The sequence below is a fragment of the Miniopterus natalensis genome, chromosome 22, assembly GCF_054644295.1.
Source record: "Miniopterus natalensis isolate mMinNat1 chromosome 22, mMinNat1.hap1, whole genome shotgun sequence".
In the NCBI taxonomy this organism is placed as follows: Eukaryota; Metazoa; Chordata; class Mammalia; order Chiroptera; family Miniopteridae; genus Miniopterus; species Miniopterus natalensis.
The window spans coordinates 10,412,146-10,431,006 of record NC_142102.1 but is presented as its reverse complement, the minus strand read 5'-3'; the positions used below and the strand labels follow the sequence as shown (position 1 = coordinate 10,431,006).

Sequence of the window (18,861 nt, the reverse complement as noted above, 5' to 3'; positions counted from 1 at the left end):
GTGTGTATTTAGGATGGAAGGCGGCTGCGATTTGCGTGGAACTGGCAACATTTCTGAGAAAATATTGTCATATGGGCCTGAAAAGCTAGGCTGAGCCCAGCTGCTTCCCAGGTATTCCAACATGCTCCCCTTGCCAGGACAGGCCGCTGGTTACCTGCGATGTTATTGCCTGTGCCTTGCTCTAAGTTCCCCGAAGGCATGGAGAAACCATGTCCAGGTCCCGCCCGGCAGGAATCTCTCTTCCCTCTCCTAGTCCATAGAGTTGCTACTAAGAGGACAGGTCCCTTGCCCTGGGGCACTACTCGAGAGACTGCCCTGTAGGTAGCTATGTTCGAGTCACACCCCTGCCCTCCCCCCAGTGCCTCCATCAATACACCTTCCAGGGAAGAGCCCATGGAGACCCACTCGCTCTCTTTCCCTGTGGAGTCCTCCTGTCCTCAGAGAGGGGGCATCTGGCTTTGCTCCTTTCTGGCTCAGGTCCTACAGGAGCAGGCTGGGGCCCTGCGTGGGTGTTGAGGGGGCCCCTGGTATCCAATACTCTCTGTGTCCGGCTGGGGAGGACTGTTTAATTTCTGGGGTTCAGTGTTAAGCGGAAGCCTAGTGCTCACTGTCCGACTGCCGTAATGAAGATGGATTTTCATTTCCATTTGTTGACACCTGCACCTATCTCTTAGTTGTTTCTGAACTCTGGGGGAAACGAGGGGTGTTACAGCCCCCTTAAATGCCATAAAGCTCTAACGGTAGGCACTCAGTAAGCGCGCGTTGATTGAAAGAATGAATCTGTGATTTAATTACCAGAGACTAGTGGAGGTAAGAGGCATCCAAGCCCCATCCTTCCACTCTAGTGCTCTGTCAAAGCCCAGCTGGGGCCACGCGCACCTGATAATGGAATCTCACCACGGGGTCATTTTAGGTCACAATATCCCATCACTTTTTACTCTTTGAGGAGACCTGCCCCCCCCCCCCCCATTCTCCTACAACTGCTGCCTCACTGATGTCTTATCTCCATTTCTGCAGCCAGGGATTTTCATAATCCTTGAAGTTAGAACTATAGGTGCTCTCCTTGCAAGGACACCCCCATCTGCTCGGGGACGCGCCTCTTACTTAGGATACAACGTCTGCAGTAGGGAAACTGAGCCCTGTTCCTATTTCTTTCACATGTCACTCACCGGCAGGATGTCACACACAGTGCACTGAAGACCAAGAAGTTTTATTTTTTAAAAAATCACATTTCATGGGGGTTTTGTTTCATTTTAGAATGCACTGATAATTCTCAAAACTGGATGTTGAATTTCATCAAGAGCATGCAAACTACGACAAGAAACCTGCCTCCAGTTGGAAGCTTGGGTTTTAATGCTCAAACAACGTTGTGAAATTGGATGGCCAGCTCTAAATTCCAAAGTTCCTTCCAAAAGCAACTCAGATCACTAGGACTAAACTAAGTTGCAGCTTGGGGATGTGACTGAAAAAATGGAAGAGATTCAGAGCTCAGTTTCTACAAATCTCTGGACAGAAGGGAGCATCGGTGAGGAATTAAAAAAAAAAAAAAAAAAAAAAAAAGAGGTAGGTAGAGCCCATTGAAAATGGAAAAACAATTAAAAGTATATTGAAAGTAGAAAGAAAGAGAGAAATCATTCCTAATTAATTCTGGTGCCCTGCTCAACCCCAGCCTCTCGGTAATCCCACTGGGAGCATCGTTATTGATCTGGGGGTCCTACCACCCGCTTCTGATGCTTATCTCAGCATAAACACAGACTCTCGTGATGAGCAGTGATTTAATTACATGACAATCACCGTTAACAATGCCTGGCGAATACTGAAAAAAGATGCAGAGCAGACTGGCAGTGATAAATGCAAAGAGGTGGCACTGACTTTCCCTAAGGTTCCGGCTAGAAGTCAGTCCGCGGATAACTTTTCTCATAGGAAAGAAAGAATACTCAGTGGCTTGAAACGTCTAAGAACTGGCTTCATTAAGAAAGTTTAAATTTTAAAATGATCATTTGCATTATATTAGCAGAACCTGTGTCCAACACCTGAGAAATAGACCGAGGAAGAATTAAGCTTTTCCACAAAATCATAAGGCTTTATTTTTTTTAATTTAAAAAATATATGTCTTTATTGATTTCAGAGAGAGGAAGGGAGAGGGAGAGATAGAAACATCAATGGTGAGAGAGACTCATTGATCGGCAGCCTCCTGCACACCCGCTACTGGGGACCGAGCCCGCAACCCGGGCACGAATCGAACCTCTGTCTCCTGGATCATAGGTCGACACTCAACCACTGAGCCACGCCGGCCAATCATGAGGTTTTAAAAGGCAGAGAATATCTCTCGTCCGAGATCCTCAACACTCACTCAGTGCTTAAGTCCATAGTCAGTATTTTTAAATGACCTAAAGGAACTAGGGGACATGGGATACGTTTTCACAATAAGACTCCACCAGAATAAAATTCCAAGATTCTTCAGACAGGTTATTAGGCCTGGGCTTTTGTATACATCAAAGCCCGTGTTTAAGTCTAGGCATATTGAAAACAAGAAAAAGCATTCCCATCTTTGTCACTTGACTGAGCTGGATTAATCGGAGCTACTAGGTTAGAAAGATTGTCACACTGCCCATTGCCACAGGCTGTTTTAAAACATCTGAGCAGATAAATATGCACGTAAGGGCCAACAGGAATGACTTGAAAAATAACAGAGATCTAGAAAAATTCTCAGGAAATTTCAAGGAGAGAGAGAGAAGCAGTCCTTAAAAAGCTCATGAGAAAGGAAGAAAGGTATCCGATAAACAGAACTAGACTGGCGGCCAAGCACTTGTCAGCCGCTAGGTGCGGTTCTCCCAGAATTCGAAGGGGAAGCTTGGACGCCAGCACTTGAACAGTAACATCTGAACCAGACGAGTGTGGGTGCTGAACAAATACATTTTCAGACTGTAAAGAGCTCAGATAGTTCTTTCTCACAAAGGTGCTTCTGGATGGACTGAGGCATAATCAGAAAGTCAAGAAACGGGAGCAGGTGAGCATGGGGGGGGGGGGGATCCTGACCGAAAATACAGAGGAGCTGGAACACTGGCTGAAGTTAACAGAGCAAGAAATAAAGGCAGATGGTTTAAAGGAGTAAAAAAAAAAAAAAAAAATACTTATATAACCTGAACTATTTCCCATATAGAAATCTGTATGTTAGGTTATCCTAAATTAAGACAAACATGGGTCATTTTCAATAACGATAACAAAACCTTACAGAGTGCTCAGGTCTCTCTCTCGCTCTCTCATCACTTTTTTTCTGCATGAAACGGCTGGATTTTTATCCACACAGAAATCCCCATCTGACAAATCGGAAAACCAGCGCAGAAGTGAGGTTAACTGACTGAAGTTTGCATTACACAGCTAGGAAATTAACTTTCCTCTGGGTCGAGCATTAAAAAGTTCTCTCCAAAACTGAACCCGCGGGGTGGTGAGAGCAGATGCCAACAGGACTTTGATTCATCAAGTATTAAGCTGCAAAGCTGGCGCAGACTCACCTCCGCAGCAAATTATGCCTAACAGAGTCCTTCACGTCAATATGACAAACCTATTAAAACGTGATGAATTCCTCCCGCGACCGCTCCTTGTTAGCCGGCCCTGTTGTCTGCTTGCCGAACAGCATATGCGTGTCCCCAAATGCGCACACCTCACACCTCTCGGCAGGCTGAGCTCCGGCAGCCCGCTGATCTTCGTGGAAAACAGATTCAGGAAGAATCTAAATGCCTCTAGTTGCTGTTTTTAGGTTTGAGCTAAGATCCAAAGCTGCCTCTGCAACTCCCAGCTTAATTGGCGTTTCTATTATTATATACAATTTCCAGCTTTATGGTTCCCAGTTCTGACCAAAAACAAGTCATGCCACTTAGTGGTTAAAATTCAAGTACACTGCGAAGATGATCAGTTACTCCGATCCAATCATGGCCCAAATCCAGAGGAAAAGTTCCCCGAACGAATCAATCTAAAAAACTTGATTTTTTTCTAAAGCCTCTATTTTTAACAGCTTGTCCAAAAAGAATTAAGTAATTATGATTATTAACTTGTGATTTTTGGAAATGATAGGAGGCAAGTATAACACGACTAATTCAAACTGAGATTTTGGGGAAATATAAGCCAAACTACATCTAATGATGTTTCATGGTCCACTTTCACTAAATATCATTACAGAATATTGTTACAGAACCAAGTGGACTAATCCAATGCCAAGATCTGAAAAAAAGTAACTATTTTTCCACTGTGACTGTTTATGATTCTATTACTAAAGGTGTCATCGATTCCTTTAGTAGAGAAACTGAGTTACGGTGTATCGCAACTTTGTACTCAGTGTTTCAACAATTAATATGAGTGAGGACACGAAGGAAGAAGCAGTGTCTCGGAGCCTGGCTTTTTATTCAGCTAACGGAGGCGAGCTTCGCGTCTCGTCCCTACTATGTGAAAGCTTTTCCAGGCTGTGTAATTAGAGTAGGATTTTCTCCCTCCCACCTGCACCTCTAGAGCCGACCATCACTTGGCTGTGAGGCTCCTCAATGGAATTTCAACGCCAGGAAACACCTTCGAGACAAATGCATGCCCAGGACTCGCCACACAACTCTTCCGAGCGTTGCTGCTAATAACGTTTTACATTAAAGTTTATAAAAGGGCAGATTCGGGTCAACAACCTGGGCTTTCTGATTCTGATCTTGAAGTGCTTTATACCATCCCACGCTGCCTCGAAGCCCTTAATAGGGCATTTTCCCTTTATAAACAGGATGTGTTTGCTTTTCAGGGGTGCTCTGAATAACACAGGAATGCGTCTGTGTGTGCACGTGCACCCATGTGTGAGTGTCTGAGTATAACCCATGCAAGTATAAAAAAGTCTTCTTTGAAAATAAATATGGATAAAAGGATTTCCTAAGGAAAAAAAGAGAAATTGGCTCCTGCGAAAACTGGCAATGGGAACCCATACAATAGCAGTCTCTTTAATGCATCCTATTGTTTTAGGCCTAAAGATTAAAATTAAACCTCACTAGCCCGGCCGGGCGTGGCTCAGTGGTTGAGCATCGACCTGGGATCCAGGCAATCGGGGTTCGATTCCCGGTCAGGGCACATGCCCGGGTTGCGGGCTCGATCAATGACTGACTCTCTCATCATTGATGTTTCTATCTGTCTCTCTCCCTCTCCTTTCCTCTCTCTGAAATCAATAAAGATATATTTAAAAAAATAAAAAAATTAAACCTCACTAAAAATTTCTGCTTATCAATGTGACTTTTTTTCTTTTATAGTTCTTTTATTTATTTTTAAAATAATTTTTGTATTTTTCAATTACAGGTGATCTATATTAGTTTCAGGTGTTCAACATAGGGATCAGGCATTCCTATAACTCATGAAGTGATCACCCTGACAAATCCAGTACCCATCTGGCAACACACGTAGTTATTACAACATAATTAACTGTGCTGCACTTTACATCCCCATGACTATTTTGTAACTACTAATTTGTACTTCTTAATCCTGTCCCCCTTTTTAGTTTTTAATGATTCCAAGAGACTTTATACTTCCAGACATTCCCGCTGCACTTCTCTTTATTACACTTTTAACCAATGAAGGCAGGAAGGGCGAGAGGTCGTCTGGTGGGTAGTGTTTAGCCAGCGCCCATCAAATGCGTCTCTCTCTAAATAGTTGTTTTTCCAATTCAGCTAATGTGATATGAAACTCCAGTAATTTGTGTTTTCTGTTGCAGTGAACTTGGGACATCTACAGCATCAGAATCCACAATATGAAAATGGCTGTTTATATTTTCATTTGTCATCTCTCTAGTATAACAACTATTATAAAGATAAAAATGAATCTTTGCTTTCTAAGATTCTTATTTTCTTTTATTATAACAAGTACTCATACATCCTGTTTTTATACATCTTAATGCACAGTGATTAAGTTACAAGACCTTTACGTTTTTAAAAAGCTGAATACTGAGCCAAGTATTTTTGGACAGCCCCCCATAATTTTAAATTTATTTATTTATAAATTATATACTTATACCAGACTATTAAAATATTATATATTATGAAACATGTCAGATGAGGAATCTTATTAAACTAGATATTTTGAACAGCCCAAATAACTGAAATTTTATTTCTTTATAAATTACATACTTATATAGATTATATACTTGATCAGATTAGATTGGATTGGATTTTATTGGTTTTAATTTTAATTTATTTTAACTTATTTTATTACATCTATTGTACTTATTGTATTGCATTTTATTTTATCTTCTGTCACTATAAGCCCTTTAGTAACAAGTTGATAAAAAAAATAAAATAAAGGAGAGGAAATGTAAAAACACTCCTTGGCCCTTGGGGGAGAGGCACTGTCAGAACTCATCTGCCCAGGATGCTGAGGGGGGAGGGGAAGGGCTCGAAAACAAAGCGACGTTTTTAAATCACTTCGCAATGAAACAGCTATGAAGCTCCGACCCACGTCTCCACCCTTAAAGCTGCAGGAGAAATCACAACTGTACGCAGAGCGAGTAACACGGTGTCACCCGGACACCCGCTGGGAAGGAGCCCTGAGGGACCTAACTCCACGCCGGGCCGCAGCCTCCGCTCTCGACGTCCGGGCCTCGCCGCCACCGCCACACCGTGCCGTGGTCCCGGCCGTACCCCCGGGGACACACGCCGAGGCCCCGAGGCGGCCTGAAACCGCGGGCAGCACCCAGCCGTTCACACTGTACTTTCCCGGGCACACATGGCTGCGGTGAGTTCAGCTCATAAATTCAGCACAGTAAGAGGCCGACAATTACGAATACAGCAGAGCGATTATATCGATAAACTGTCAGAAAAGCTGCGGGAAGGTGCCGTCCCTCCAAACCCATCTCCCGGGACTCACCTCCAGAAAGTCTCCGGGCGAGGGAGGCGGGAGGGCCTGGGCGGCGCCTGCTGCGGGCCGGCGGGCCCTAGGCCCAGCCGAGCTGCCAGCCGCGGCCCTGGGCCTGGACGGCCATTGTTCAGTAAAATAAGGGTCACTTGAACACAAGCCCTGCCATACCGCCAGGGCCACCGCCACGGCCACCGCCACGGCGCCGGAGAGGCTTCTACGCATAAACGCGGGGCCCATGCCGGTCGTCGACCTCCTGCGGAGCGTGGCACATCCCGCGAGGTTTTCTTGGCTTCGTCCCGCGAGGTTTTCCTGGATTCGTCCCGCGAGATTTTCCTGGATTCGTCCCGCGAGATTTTCCTGGATTCATCCCGCGAGATTTCATCCTGCTGCTCATTGCTGCGATTTTCAGTTCGCGCCTGCAGACCTCGGGTGACGGCGGAGACCGAAGGCGGGCTGCGGGCGGGGCGGCCACACACAGGAGAGCACCTCCGTGACGTCAGAGTCCCCGCAGTTTCTTCAGCGAGATGCAAAGGGCACAGACAACTTGAAAGGTAATCAATTAGGCTCCCTTAGACTGAAAACTTCTTTTTATTAAAAGACGCCGCCGGGACACCATAAAAAGCGAGAGGACAGTCGTAATATGGGAAAGGAAGAAAAAAATGCTTGCGAAACCTCCACGGTTGGGATTGTATTACTCCTGTTCTAGAAATAAAGGAACGGAGGAACCAGGAACTAGGAACCAGGTAGGTAAAGGAACCAGGAAGGTAAACGTGTTGGCTGAAGACACACAGGACACTAGTGTCATGGGGCCCGATCTTGGACCTGAACCTCAGTCGCCCGGCCCCAGGTCCGGGAGTCACCCAGCCCCAAGCCAGCGACGACCAGAGGCTCACCAACGGCAGATGAGGAAGGAGAGCCGGCTGTGATCTCGGCATGGTCCAAATCTGGGCTCGACCCGTCCTCTGAGTTTTGTCCCCTTTTTAAACAGGCCTATTTTAGGGCCTGCAAAATCACTGCTGCCTCCGAATTAGAGAATGGACGGGTATAAACGAGAGAACATGGGTGAACACAGATCAAGGAAGGTAGCAGGTCTGCAATTCTCAGGATGTTGGGAGAGAAGCTCAAAACTCCTAAGTTTAAAACTGAATGGGACGTTTGAGGACCCCATGGGAACTGCATTCATGCAAACTCCCCGAGGATGGTGAATCATCAACATCTAGGCTGAAAACCAAGGCTGGGCGGAAAGGCGGAATTATCACAATGAGTGAGACACTAGTCATTTGGAAACATTTCACAGGAACTGCCAGTATGAACACTCAGTGGAAACGGACGGCTTGACCAAGCAACCACTTACAGGAAGCCGCAAAAGGACTGTCAGGAGGAAGCCTCATCACTTAGAAAATCAGAGGTTGTAAAACTGCTCAGGTCCCAGGATACCTGCCCCACCCGCACCGGCCCCCAGCCAGGACTCTTTTGAAGTGGTTCGAGTAAAATTAAGAATTGGAGCACCGATCAAAATCTTAAGCCCAAACAGACCCTTTTAATTATATAAAATATCTTCATAATGGACTGAAACTATGATTTCAAAGTGCCTTGAATATAAATGACCGTCAGTAAACGGTACCTACTGGTATCATTGCTCCGGGCCCGCAGTCTTACAGGCAAATGGACTACTATAGATTATGATGCTTACACTTGAGAATAGTGAGTTGGAGGGTGGTTTTCTAGACATAATCACAAGATCTGTTTGCTATTTAAATATAATAAGTAGTAGAAGATTCAGTGGGACCTCACAGAGCTCCAATTTTAACATGCTGGGGGGGAAAAACCAAATGTGAGGTTGAAAACCACTTGTATTTTTGAAGGTAGAGACAATGATAAATCTACTGGATCTGCTTAAAGACAGGTGTCTGGTCAGTGGGTGGAAGGAGTCAGGGTCATGTGCTGTCCTGTTTTAGCATCTTTATTAGTGATTTGGAAGAGAGACTATACAGCACAAATATTTCAGGTAATTTTTCAATTAAATTATCTATCTATTGATGGTAAAGACAATATTATTCTTACACGATAAGAGGCTTTTCCCTCAACAGTCGCACTTCTAAATCAGTGGCACTTCTAAAATCCCTGGAGCAAGTTTCTGCACCGGAGGGAGACAATAAACACAGCCACGTGCAAAACTTTCAGAGTCTAAGCCAGCCTGTGCCTGTGTCTCTGCCCTAGTAAGCTCAGCTCTGCCCACCCGGAGACCCTGTCCCGGTTCATTTCCGTCTGACCCTTTCTCAAAGTCAGAGACTCTGTCTCCCACCTGTTATACCAGATTCTCATCAGCCTCTGGCTTCTACCTGGGCTCAGCCCAACACTCAGTTCACATAAGATGCAGGTGACTCAGGCCTCCATTAGGAAAAAGTCAATCTGCTGCCTCCCTCAACTGTGCGAGGAATGTTCCGCTTGTCCCTGTTACCTTTTTATTAATTTCTTTGGCTGGGCCACTTCAGCTTATGCAGGCCTTTTGGGAGCAAAAACAAAGGCAAAAGTAAAAACAAATTCCAGGCAAGCATTTACACTAAGTAGATCAAAATTACCGCCACCAGATCATAATCTGGTCAATGCATACTAAATCAGTCATGCCTATTTGCTATGCAGTTAAACAAATGATTTCATGTTTTACTTTCCCAACCACTTGTTTTGATCCAGTAATGAAAATCCATGCAAAAGAGAGGCTTGTATGTATTATCATAATGAACTAAAGGAATGGAAAACAAATTGAAGTCTCAGGATTTCTCAGCTATAAAGACTGGCCTAATAAGATAGGTCCCAGAGAAAAGCTGGATTAAATAATAAATGAGCTGAATTCTGGCACCGCGCAGGCTACTGACACTGGGCTCCAAAAAAACACATTCTTTACCCTGAGGTTTCAAATGCAGCAAGAGGTCAACTTGGAATGTTTTGCCTGAAAACACAGATTCTTGGGCTTTTAATTGGAGTCTGTGGACCAATTTTTAGAGGTATGTGTAATTTCACAGAAACGTATGAATGTGTGTGTCTATATACATAGCATATTGAAGCTGAAAGCACTTGAGAATCAACAGATGAAGGAATTGTTTTCCCCTGAACCCCTTTATTGGAATAAAAGCAGAGCACCCCTAAAGAACCCAATTGTTTTAAATCCCCTCTCCAAGAGCAGCTTGGGAAGATGGGCACCTAAAGAGATATTGCCACAAAACTATCACATCTCTGTTCCCCTAAGGACCGATCTGTTTTCCCTAAACGTCATCTGTATCCCCAAGTGCACTCTGTCCCTCCTTCCCTTTCTAAGAAGCCCTGTCTTCCTGTTTTAAGTGCTTTTCTTCGCCTGTTAAGACAGCGTAGATGCCTTCTTAAAGCTTTAGTAGGTGATCACAGTACTTCTGAGAATAAAGACCTTTAAAAACTGATGATTGAGCCCGGCCGGCGTGGCTCAGTGGTTGAGCATCGATCCATGAACCAGGAGGTCACGGTTCGATTCCCAGTCAGGGCACAGGCCTGGGTTTCGGGCTCGATCTCCAGCAGGAGGCAGCCGATCCATGACTCTCATCATTGATATTTCTTTCTCTCCCCTTCTCTCTCTGAAATCAATAAAAACATATTGAAAAAAACAACTGGTGATTGATAAAACTGAATTTCCCATGCACTAAAACTGTGTAGGAACCGTCTCCTTTGGGTTCGTTGTTGAAAATGACTCCCGGCTCTTACACAATGTTAAATGACCCTCCAGTAGAAGTTTCTCAGGACTTGTATAAACCTTCACAGTCCACTTACAACTGACATTCAGTTTTAACGTCCAGTGTCTACTTAATCGATTAACAACTGTTTTCCATACGCAGCTTATTAAAGGTAGACTCGGTCCAGCCCCAGCGTCCCAGTGGCTGTTTGTGGGCCTAAAGTGAACGCTGGGAATGTCATCAGAATACAGAAGAAATAGGCCAGCTAATGACGCCTTCTTGTCAGGAGAATTATTTCATTTTGAAATTCTATAGAAAGAGAATGGCAATAGAGTATTGGTTCCCCTTTGAAATAAATAAGGGGTTGTTTTGCTGCTGAAAGTTTTCATTCAAATGACTGATCAGATCTCACATGTCTGTTTAAAAAAGTCTTACTTAGGTCCTTACAAAATGATAGACTGTGATAAACCCAACGATAGTTGGGAGTGAGACAATGAGGCATTGTTTATACAGAAGACTGAGAAACTGGTTTAACAAAAGAGGTTCTCGGGTATCTATTGTATGTACAACTAAGAGATTTACTGGAGCTTTTATAATTTCTGCAAGACTCTTTTCCAGCCAGCTTCATTAACTTGAAGTAAATCAAATCATGCAGAAATCTGGCTCAGCCGAAAGCAACCCAGGAAGATGCAATATGAAGAAAAACAGACACGGCGTGATAAGGTTTAGAATCTTTGGCATTTTTCATAAACATTTTGTTTGAAGATTATTAAATTACAAACGGGGGGAGGGGAACAGAGTAAAACTCACTATTAAATCAGATCTTTTCCCCTCAACTTTTCTTTACAATACGTATATTATATATAGATATAACAGCACATACAAAGGATGTGTCAACAAAATGCAGTCTATACAACTTACATGTCATCTGAAAAGAAAGAAAATTTCATATCATAGATATGCACAAAACTGGAATTTTTACTTGGGGGGGGCGGGTGTGTTACTGTGAAATGCTGGGGCCTGTAGGAGAAAGACATTCTCGAAGGAAGTGGTACTTGTCTAGGAAAGGGGCTCTGAGATCTAGTTTTATTGTGGGCAGCTTACTTTACCCCTAACAGGAACAGAAGATGAAGCTGGTCCGCTACGATATTTTTACTTTCTGCCTAAAAATGCGGGCAAATGAAGTGACTATGACCACGGGGTAAGCAGCCCCACTTGTTAGTCCCCTGCTCCCCAGTCTTGATCTTTCTAAATACTCTCAGAGTTCATTCATTCATTCCCTGCCCCTCCTGAAGCTGTAAAGCTGGCATTTTGGAAATCAGCAGAGAGTAAAATGGGAAGAAACGGTGTTTTAAGGCAACCAAATACTTTCGTGAACTCGGATGAGTGCTCCCTCGGGGCCTTCCTGGGGCATCCATCGCCAGCAGTGGGCAACGGGCCCTGATACAGGCTGGTTCCCAGCACCAAAGACTTTACTGAAATTTTACATCCAGGTCTTCGGGGATCACAGCTGAACGGTTCCCCAAGATCTGGGCGAATCCGGTAATTATTTAAAAATTTGCTTATATAAGACGCATTACTTGGGTAGATGATGTCTATCAGACACTTGTTAGCTCAGAGGGAAAAAAAACGGACTCACACGGACAATGATCTGAAAGGAGTGTGGGGGTGGAGAGTGGAAACCAGTGAATCTTAATGAGAATCTGCCGCTGGAGGCGCGAAAACAGGTTCAAGGTCACCCTGGAGTCCCAGTGGTCCCCTGGCTGCTCTCAAGGAGGGTGCCCAGACCCGTGGCAGCCTCGCTGCTTCGTCTCCTACGTGAGAAGGGCTGTTAGTCTTTCAGTCTCCGGATCGTCTCCTTCTGCGGGGCTCCCCGGCTGTGCAACCGGGACACTCCCGCGTGCGCGTGTGCACGTGTCTGTGTGCGTGTGCATCCGCGCTTAAAGAAGGGGGGGAGCACAGGGAGGGCACCCCACACCGCGCACGTCGGAGTGACGCCACGGGTCCACGGAAGGGCTAATCCCCCGACCCCGGGATGGGGCGCTGGGGTCCAGGGCGGCGCGTCCTAGAGAGCGCTGCGTTTCTTCCGAAGGGGGCTCTGGCTGCTGCAGGGCCTCAGCTCCGTGTACTGCACCTGTGAAAACAGACGTGAGGCCGGCGGCTGGGTAACCCTAGCTCGCCACAGTGTGCGTTAATGGCTCCCCAAGGACAAGCCGAGGCAAAGGAAGGAGGGTTCAAAGGTAATGAATCATTCTCTAAACACGGGAACATGGGGGGATTAATTACAGGAAGGATTTGAGAAGTCATGCATCATTTCTTGAAACCCAAATATTAAAAGCAGATTTTTTTTCTAATGAGATGCACGGGGTTCTACCTGCCCTGGGCACGGCTGGAGGATTCTGGTCCTGCGTGTGCCCCTTTCCCACCATAACGAAGCTTATTAACAGCCTCTTGGGAATGTTTATCTTAGTATATGATACAGCAACTTACCAGGAATGATTCATTTAAAAATATCTAAAATCTTGGGGGGGGGATCTCTGCAAATTATATACATTTATTTTGCCAGAGAGGGAAATAATGATGAAATTGATACTGGCCCCAGACTTATATAGATTTCTCTTAAAAATGAATTTCCTTTCCAATGGAATGGCTAAAACATCTGTGATAAATATGAACCCCAGGGGAGTCCCCAGTGGCAAGCTGTCTGTTGTGTTATCAGAAAGTGCTCTTGCCGATACAGGGAGGATCTGACACGCTGTGAATCTTCCTGGAATGTCCTTTTGTTGTGCTCCGGAGTGGCTTTAGTTAAAGTATCATATCGCAGCCCGGCCGGCGTGGCTCAGCGGTTGAGCATCAACCTAGGATCCAGGAGATCGAGGTTCGATTCCCGGTCAGGGCACATGTGTGGGTTGTGGGCTCCATCCCCAGTAGGGGGCGAGCAGGAGGCCCCCTACTCCCCCTCTCCCTTCCTCTCTCTGAAATCAATAAACGCATATTTAAAAAAATAAAAATAAAGTATGGTACTACAGACCCCATGTGCTCATCACTTTGAGCATTTGTGCCAAACTCCCCGGGGGACATCAGGACCCATCACATCAGCTGCGCTCCACTTGGTCAAAAGCAGATACGTGGGAAAAACACGCCTTCCACGGAGTGTTTTGTGAAGGTGGCCCCCGGGGAGCAGGGGGTGACGTACCGGCCAATCTTGAATGCAAAAGCAGCCACGGCCAGGCGGCTATTTTATACTCACACAGTGCAAATGTTAACAGTACATTCACAGTTCGAGAACACATTTTAATAGGTAACTATATCAAAAGGGAGGTCAAAGGGACACAGCATCGCAGAGTCTATTTTAACCTCTAGAACGTGGAATGAAGGGGAAGAGACTCTAGGGTCCTTCAGCCCCACGGCCTGGAAATCCACCCAGGGCTCCCAAGAAACCAAGGATGGAGACTGACGTTTGCCTTGGGGTCCTCTGGGGTCATAAAGAGCTGTGACTTTCTTTGATCACGGTGACGCCATCCATGCCACGGCCTCCCATCCACTGGCTCTAAGATCCCTATCTTCTGCCATAGAAACCGTCGCCTGCCCCGCAGTTTGCAGCAGCCGGATCTGTGGGGGCCCAGATCAGGCCGCTTCCCGACACTGTTGACTCAGTTAATCTCTGTATCCACAGAAACAGGACGGCGCTGGACTAAGCGGCCATTACCCGGGAATAATACTTCTGATTGATCTCAAATTATTTCACGCTGTCCCTTGCCTCTCTGTGTGTTACAGGGAGTGGGGACTTCGCCCTAAGCATCCCTAAATCTTCAGAGGGAAGAGACAGAAGGGAGGCCTAGGAGGTAATCAGAGCAGACAAGAGTAAAGCGAATAATCCTCCGATCCCCTGCTTCCCATAAAAAGCCAGCCTCCCCCGGCTTCGGACCCCCCGCTCTCCCACTCACTGAGCCTGTCTTACCCTCTTTGGGGGGGGGGGCAGGCAATCAAAACGGGGGACAAATGCCACTGCATTACAGCCGCGCAGTGTGAGCTCCAGATCGTTCTCAGGTGGCCCTTTTTCAGGATAATTGTCCCCAATCATCTCACGCTTGGCACAAAGGTTTTCCTGCCACCTCCCTGCAAGCCAGGCCTCTTGAAGGATTTTCCGATTCGTAATCTCAATTACTCACACTGGCACAGCCTCGGGCTCCTCGGGCTCCGGGGCTGGCCAGGCTTCCGCGTTGGGGCCCCCCGCTGGTGGTGACCCCCTCATTACGTACCTTTTGAACATCAGAGGGTACCCTGGAGAGGAAGTCTAGGAGCTCATTATTGTCGATGGCATAGGGATTGCGAAGCTTCTTAGTAAATTTATTGATGCCTGGAAAACAGAAACACGGGGAGATCTCTTTGTCTGTCTGTCTGTCTATCTACCTATCTATCTATAAAAGTCGCCCGCCTGGCAGAGAGGGGCATTCACAAGTAAAAATTAGTGTGAAAACAATTACTAGACCTCAAGCCATGCCCCCGTTGCTGTCACGTGGGCTCATTCACAAATGCCTTTTCTGGAAGGAAGGACGGAAGGAAGGAAGGGGGGACTGTCGGACAGGGGCTCTGCCTTCTTCAGCTGTGAAAATCCCATTACAATCCCAGCAGCGGGGTGGCAGGAACACACAGGGAAACTGCGGGGCTCACTGGTGTTTTTGGGCCTCGCTGATTAACAGCCTCCACTCCGGGGAAATAAATGTCCCAGATGGGAAAAGACCTTGATCAGCCCCAACAAGTCTCTGCTTGGGGGCTCCGGACCACGTGCAGCCGTGGGAGGCGCAGGGCTGGAGCGGGGTTTTTTTGTTGTTGTTAAAAAGAGGCTGCAGGAATCTATCTCCCCCCCTCCAGCTCATTTTCACAGGTTTCTCCTCTCTCTCAGCAGAACAGAGCTTGACATGTTGGTTGTACTTTGAGGCTGCAGGAAACTGTGAAAAGTTATTATTGGAAAATTATCTTCCCGCGGCTGCTGGCTTAATTTATGGACCGCAGCGCCGGTGCGTGGGTCGGTGTCGGCAATGGGGGCCTTGCTAATTTCGGCCGGGGACAGTGACGATCAGAGGCATTCGGTGTTTACGGCGGATTTGGTGGCCGCACCGTGGGATCTGTCCACGGTGTCCCCTTCAGAGGGGACCTTCTGTCCACCTTCTGTCCCCTACTCTGCCCCTTGCCTATATCCGGGACTCATAAATAGTGTTCTTTTCACCACATGTCAACCCTCTTTCACGCTGAGTTTTAGAAGCAGAAAACTTAAAATTCTGCCACAGAGAACCTGGTTAACAAGGGTCCAGGCTGACGGTCTTATTAATTTCGGGGATGCCGGATGAATTCTCGCCTGAGCTGTGGGCCCTGACTGGCTCCTATCCCGCATCCAAGGTGCCATTTAACTGTTTCACGGTTCCCAACACAGACAAGGTTTGCTGTTTTTCTAATTTCATTGACTCTGATTCACTTTCATCATCTAAGGGGGGGGCACTGGACCTGACACTAGGCCAACCTCCGGGCATTTCCTTAGAGAGCATCGAGTTTACATCTGCTTTGCAAACGGCAGGCGGCCAAGGTCCACGGGCAAGTGGAAACCTGGTGGTCGGGCTGGGGAAGGCTTCTTGCAAATGACCCCCCGTCCCCCAAGTCAGGGCTGCACTGTGTCCCCTCCACCCCCCCAGCAAGCTCTATGCTTCTAGCTCAAGTTCCCCACAGCATTGCTTTAAACAGAGATACGCTCGCTGCGTTATTCTAAAGACATTAATTGCAGCATGGGCTTTCTGGCTAAAGGAAACAGACGAGGCAAAAATGATAAAGGGAGACAAAGACACACTGAGAAAAGATATATCTCCTATTGTTAATTATATATAGTGTGCGCATCTGGAGCCTTTACAATGAACAGCACGGCTGGGGAAATAGCACAGCCGATCAAAACACCACATTCTTAGTTACTGAGACTATTATAAACCTGCACAGTAGCCCGCAATGCACAGAGATTGTCTATGTTGGAAAAACTTCGTTAGAAAAAAGAGCATACGGAACCCGGAGTCCCAGTGTCACACGGGGATCACGCAACCCTTGGTCACCCCTAAGGCGCCAGGAGCAGGGTTACGGAGCAGGAGTAACACCGGCCTGTACCAGGCATTAGTTGTGTGACTTCACACCGGTCACTTAACCTTCCCGTGCCTCCGATTTCTCTATTAAAATGTGACTCGTAAAGACCTGCCCTCCGTAGTTTCCCAGGTTGATGGAAGGATCACACTGGGCCGATAGGCGAGAGGATTCTGTGATCTGAAATCCCCCGGCAGCGGAGGCAGGTTCCGTCATTACTATAATGACAATACACCAAGAAAACACAAAAGGCAGGATGCCGGAGCCGGCGGATCGCTGCCAGGCCTGTGATCACACATCTAAATTTTTAGATTGTTAACCAAAACGATTCAGATAGAGGGCATTTCTGCTGTGAGTTTTTATTTATTTTTTAGCCAAAAAAAAAAAGGGAAGTGAGATCCAAACACCAAGGGACACCATCGTTTAATGTTCTCAGATCATAGAGAACAGATCAGTGGCGTGGAATGGGCCCGCCGGTTTAAAATGAAAAAAAAAAAATCACGTGCAGAGAATCAGAGGAAACATCGCGTGACTGCTCTGCGCGTGTGGCCACTAGGGAATAAGTGCCTGAAACAGAATCGTAACGCAGTTTTCAGATATTTAAGTATGTGGGTGACTGCAGTGCGTGGGTGGGGGTCGGGGAGGCGGGGGGAAGGCCCTTGCTCACGGATCAGATACTGAGGGCCTTCCACGCAAGAGCTATTGTGCTAACAGACAGAGATACAAACGGGTAAGTCATGGTTCTCCCGCACAGAACAGAGGCTGAACGGGCCCTGTTCTCCTAAAATCCTGCTCCTTCTGAGACTTTAAGGGCTGTTCTATCTTCCTCTGACTTTTCCCATTTCTGCGCGTCTAGGTTTGGCTGCCTTTGACATCAGGATTCTTCCCCTGTGGCTTTTCTCTTTGAAAAGGTCTGCAGTTAATCTTTTTTGAAAGGCTGTGGCTTTATCCCGCATTTGCACGCTCTCGGCTTTTGCTTAAAGGTAAGTGCACCTCGTAGGGGTCTCTTGTATTCGCCACCTCTCTGATCCGCTGACTATCCGGAGCTCCCCAATAGTGACGATGTCTGAAGACTCAGCAGCAGTCACAGGAGCGAGTCACGGAAAACCGGAGCCGTCACGGGCCCTCTCGGGGAAAGGCGGGTGGTTTCTGCGACTTAATTTCCTGCGACGGGCCCTCCTTACATCAACCCAGAGCCCACCCACCCGGCAACAGTCACCAGTATTCGCAGAGCTGCTCCTATTTTGTCCAGGCGCTAGCTGGAGTAGCAAATCAAGCCGTGACATTTATTCCAAGTTGGCCGTTTTTTTTGTTTCTACTTTTTTAAAGCAGCTAAACTGGACATGGGCGCACCACGTCCCCTGGCAAGTAACAGTTCCCCCTCCTTTCTGGCACTGCTCAGGGAATCACTGGGAGGCCCTCCCTTGCCCCCAACGCTCCTGGATTTAAGCGCTGGGTTGGGTTATTTTTTCCTGCAAAAGAGATCAAGTGTCAGGAGCAACCTGGCTACTTTTACATAAAATCAGGGGCACAGCGCAGGTGTCTGCTCACTGTTCGAATAACAGCGTATCCTGAAAGTTACTGGGCCACAACAACACATTATTCAAGAGAATTTATGGCTGTGAGAGCGGAAGGGAAATCACAGGGACAATCCCATTTTTATTTGACCCCAGTTGGGCAACAGGCCTTCCGATAGCTACGCTGATCGTTCAGGCAACCGGCCCTGTCCGGGAGGTCCTGAGAGTTTGGTCACCTTCGTGCTTTCCTTCACCTCGTGTTTAATCGCCGACAGGAGCGCATTTCAAGGTTAGAGTCCTGCTTTAAAAATGAGTCCTTGGTTCTTACCTGGGGCCAACGGCTAGCAACACTTACCCCAGATTAAAACGATGTACCGAAGGGGGATGAAGTACAGAGCGACGGTGGCGGCCGCCAGCACCAAGCAGGCCAGGAAGGAGAGGAACGGCACCGTCCAGTTAAACGTGCTGCGGAGAAACACACCAAGGTCACCGTCCACAGGGCTGGGACAGCTACACGGGTTGATCGGGTCACGTTAAATGAAGACAGTCTATTGGAAAAGTGTCTTTGAAAACCGAGAGGTGAACGTCTGCAGGAAAGATCGGGCCCCGGGAAAACATTCCAGATCCACCGCCCCTGAGCTTCCCCAACCCGC

At 46.9% G+C, this 18,861-nt stretch overlaps 1 protein-coding gene across 1 annotated transcript in view; it reads right to left on the bottom strand.

Annotated features, from left to right (window-relative positions):
• Positions 1–11,956: 11,956 nt before the first annotated feature.
• The window catches only part of MCTP2 (multiple C2 and transmembrane domain containing 2), a 95,322-nt gene continuing 88,417 nt past the window's right edge, over positions 11,957–18,861 (bottom strand). The window contains exons 20-22 of the mRNA XM_016197728.2: positions 18,564–18,673; positions 14,834–14,931; positions 11,957–12,705 (exon numbers count right to left, since the gene is read on the bottom strand). Of these exons, the coding sequence (XP_016053214.1) occupies positions 12,637–12,705; positions 14,834–14,931; positions 18,564–18,673 (277 nt within the window). The 3' untranslated portion in view covers positions 11,957–12,636. The remainder of the gene's footprint in view (positions 12,706–14,833; positions 14,932–18,563; positions 18,674–18,861) is intronic.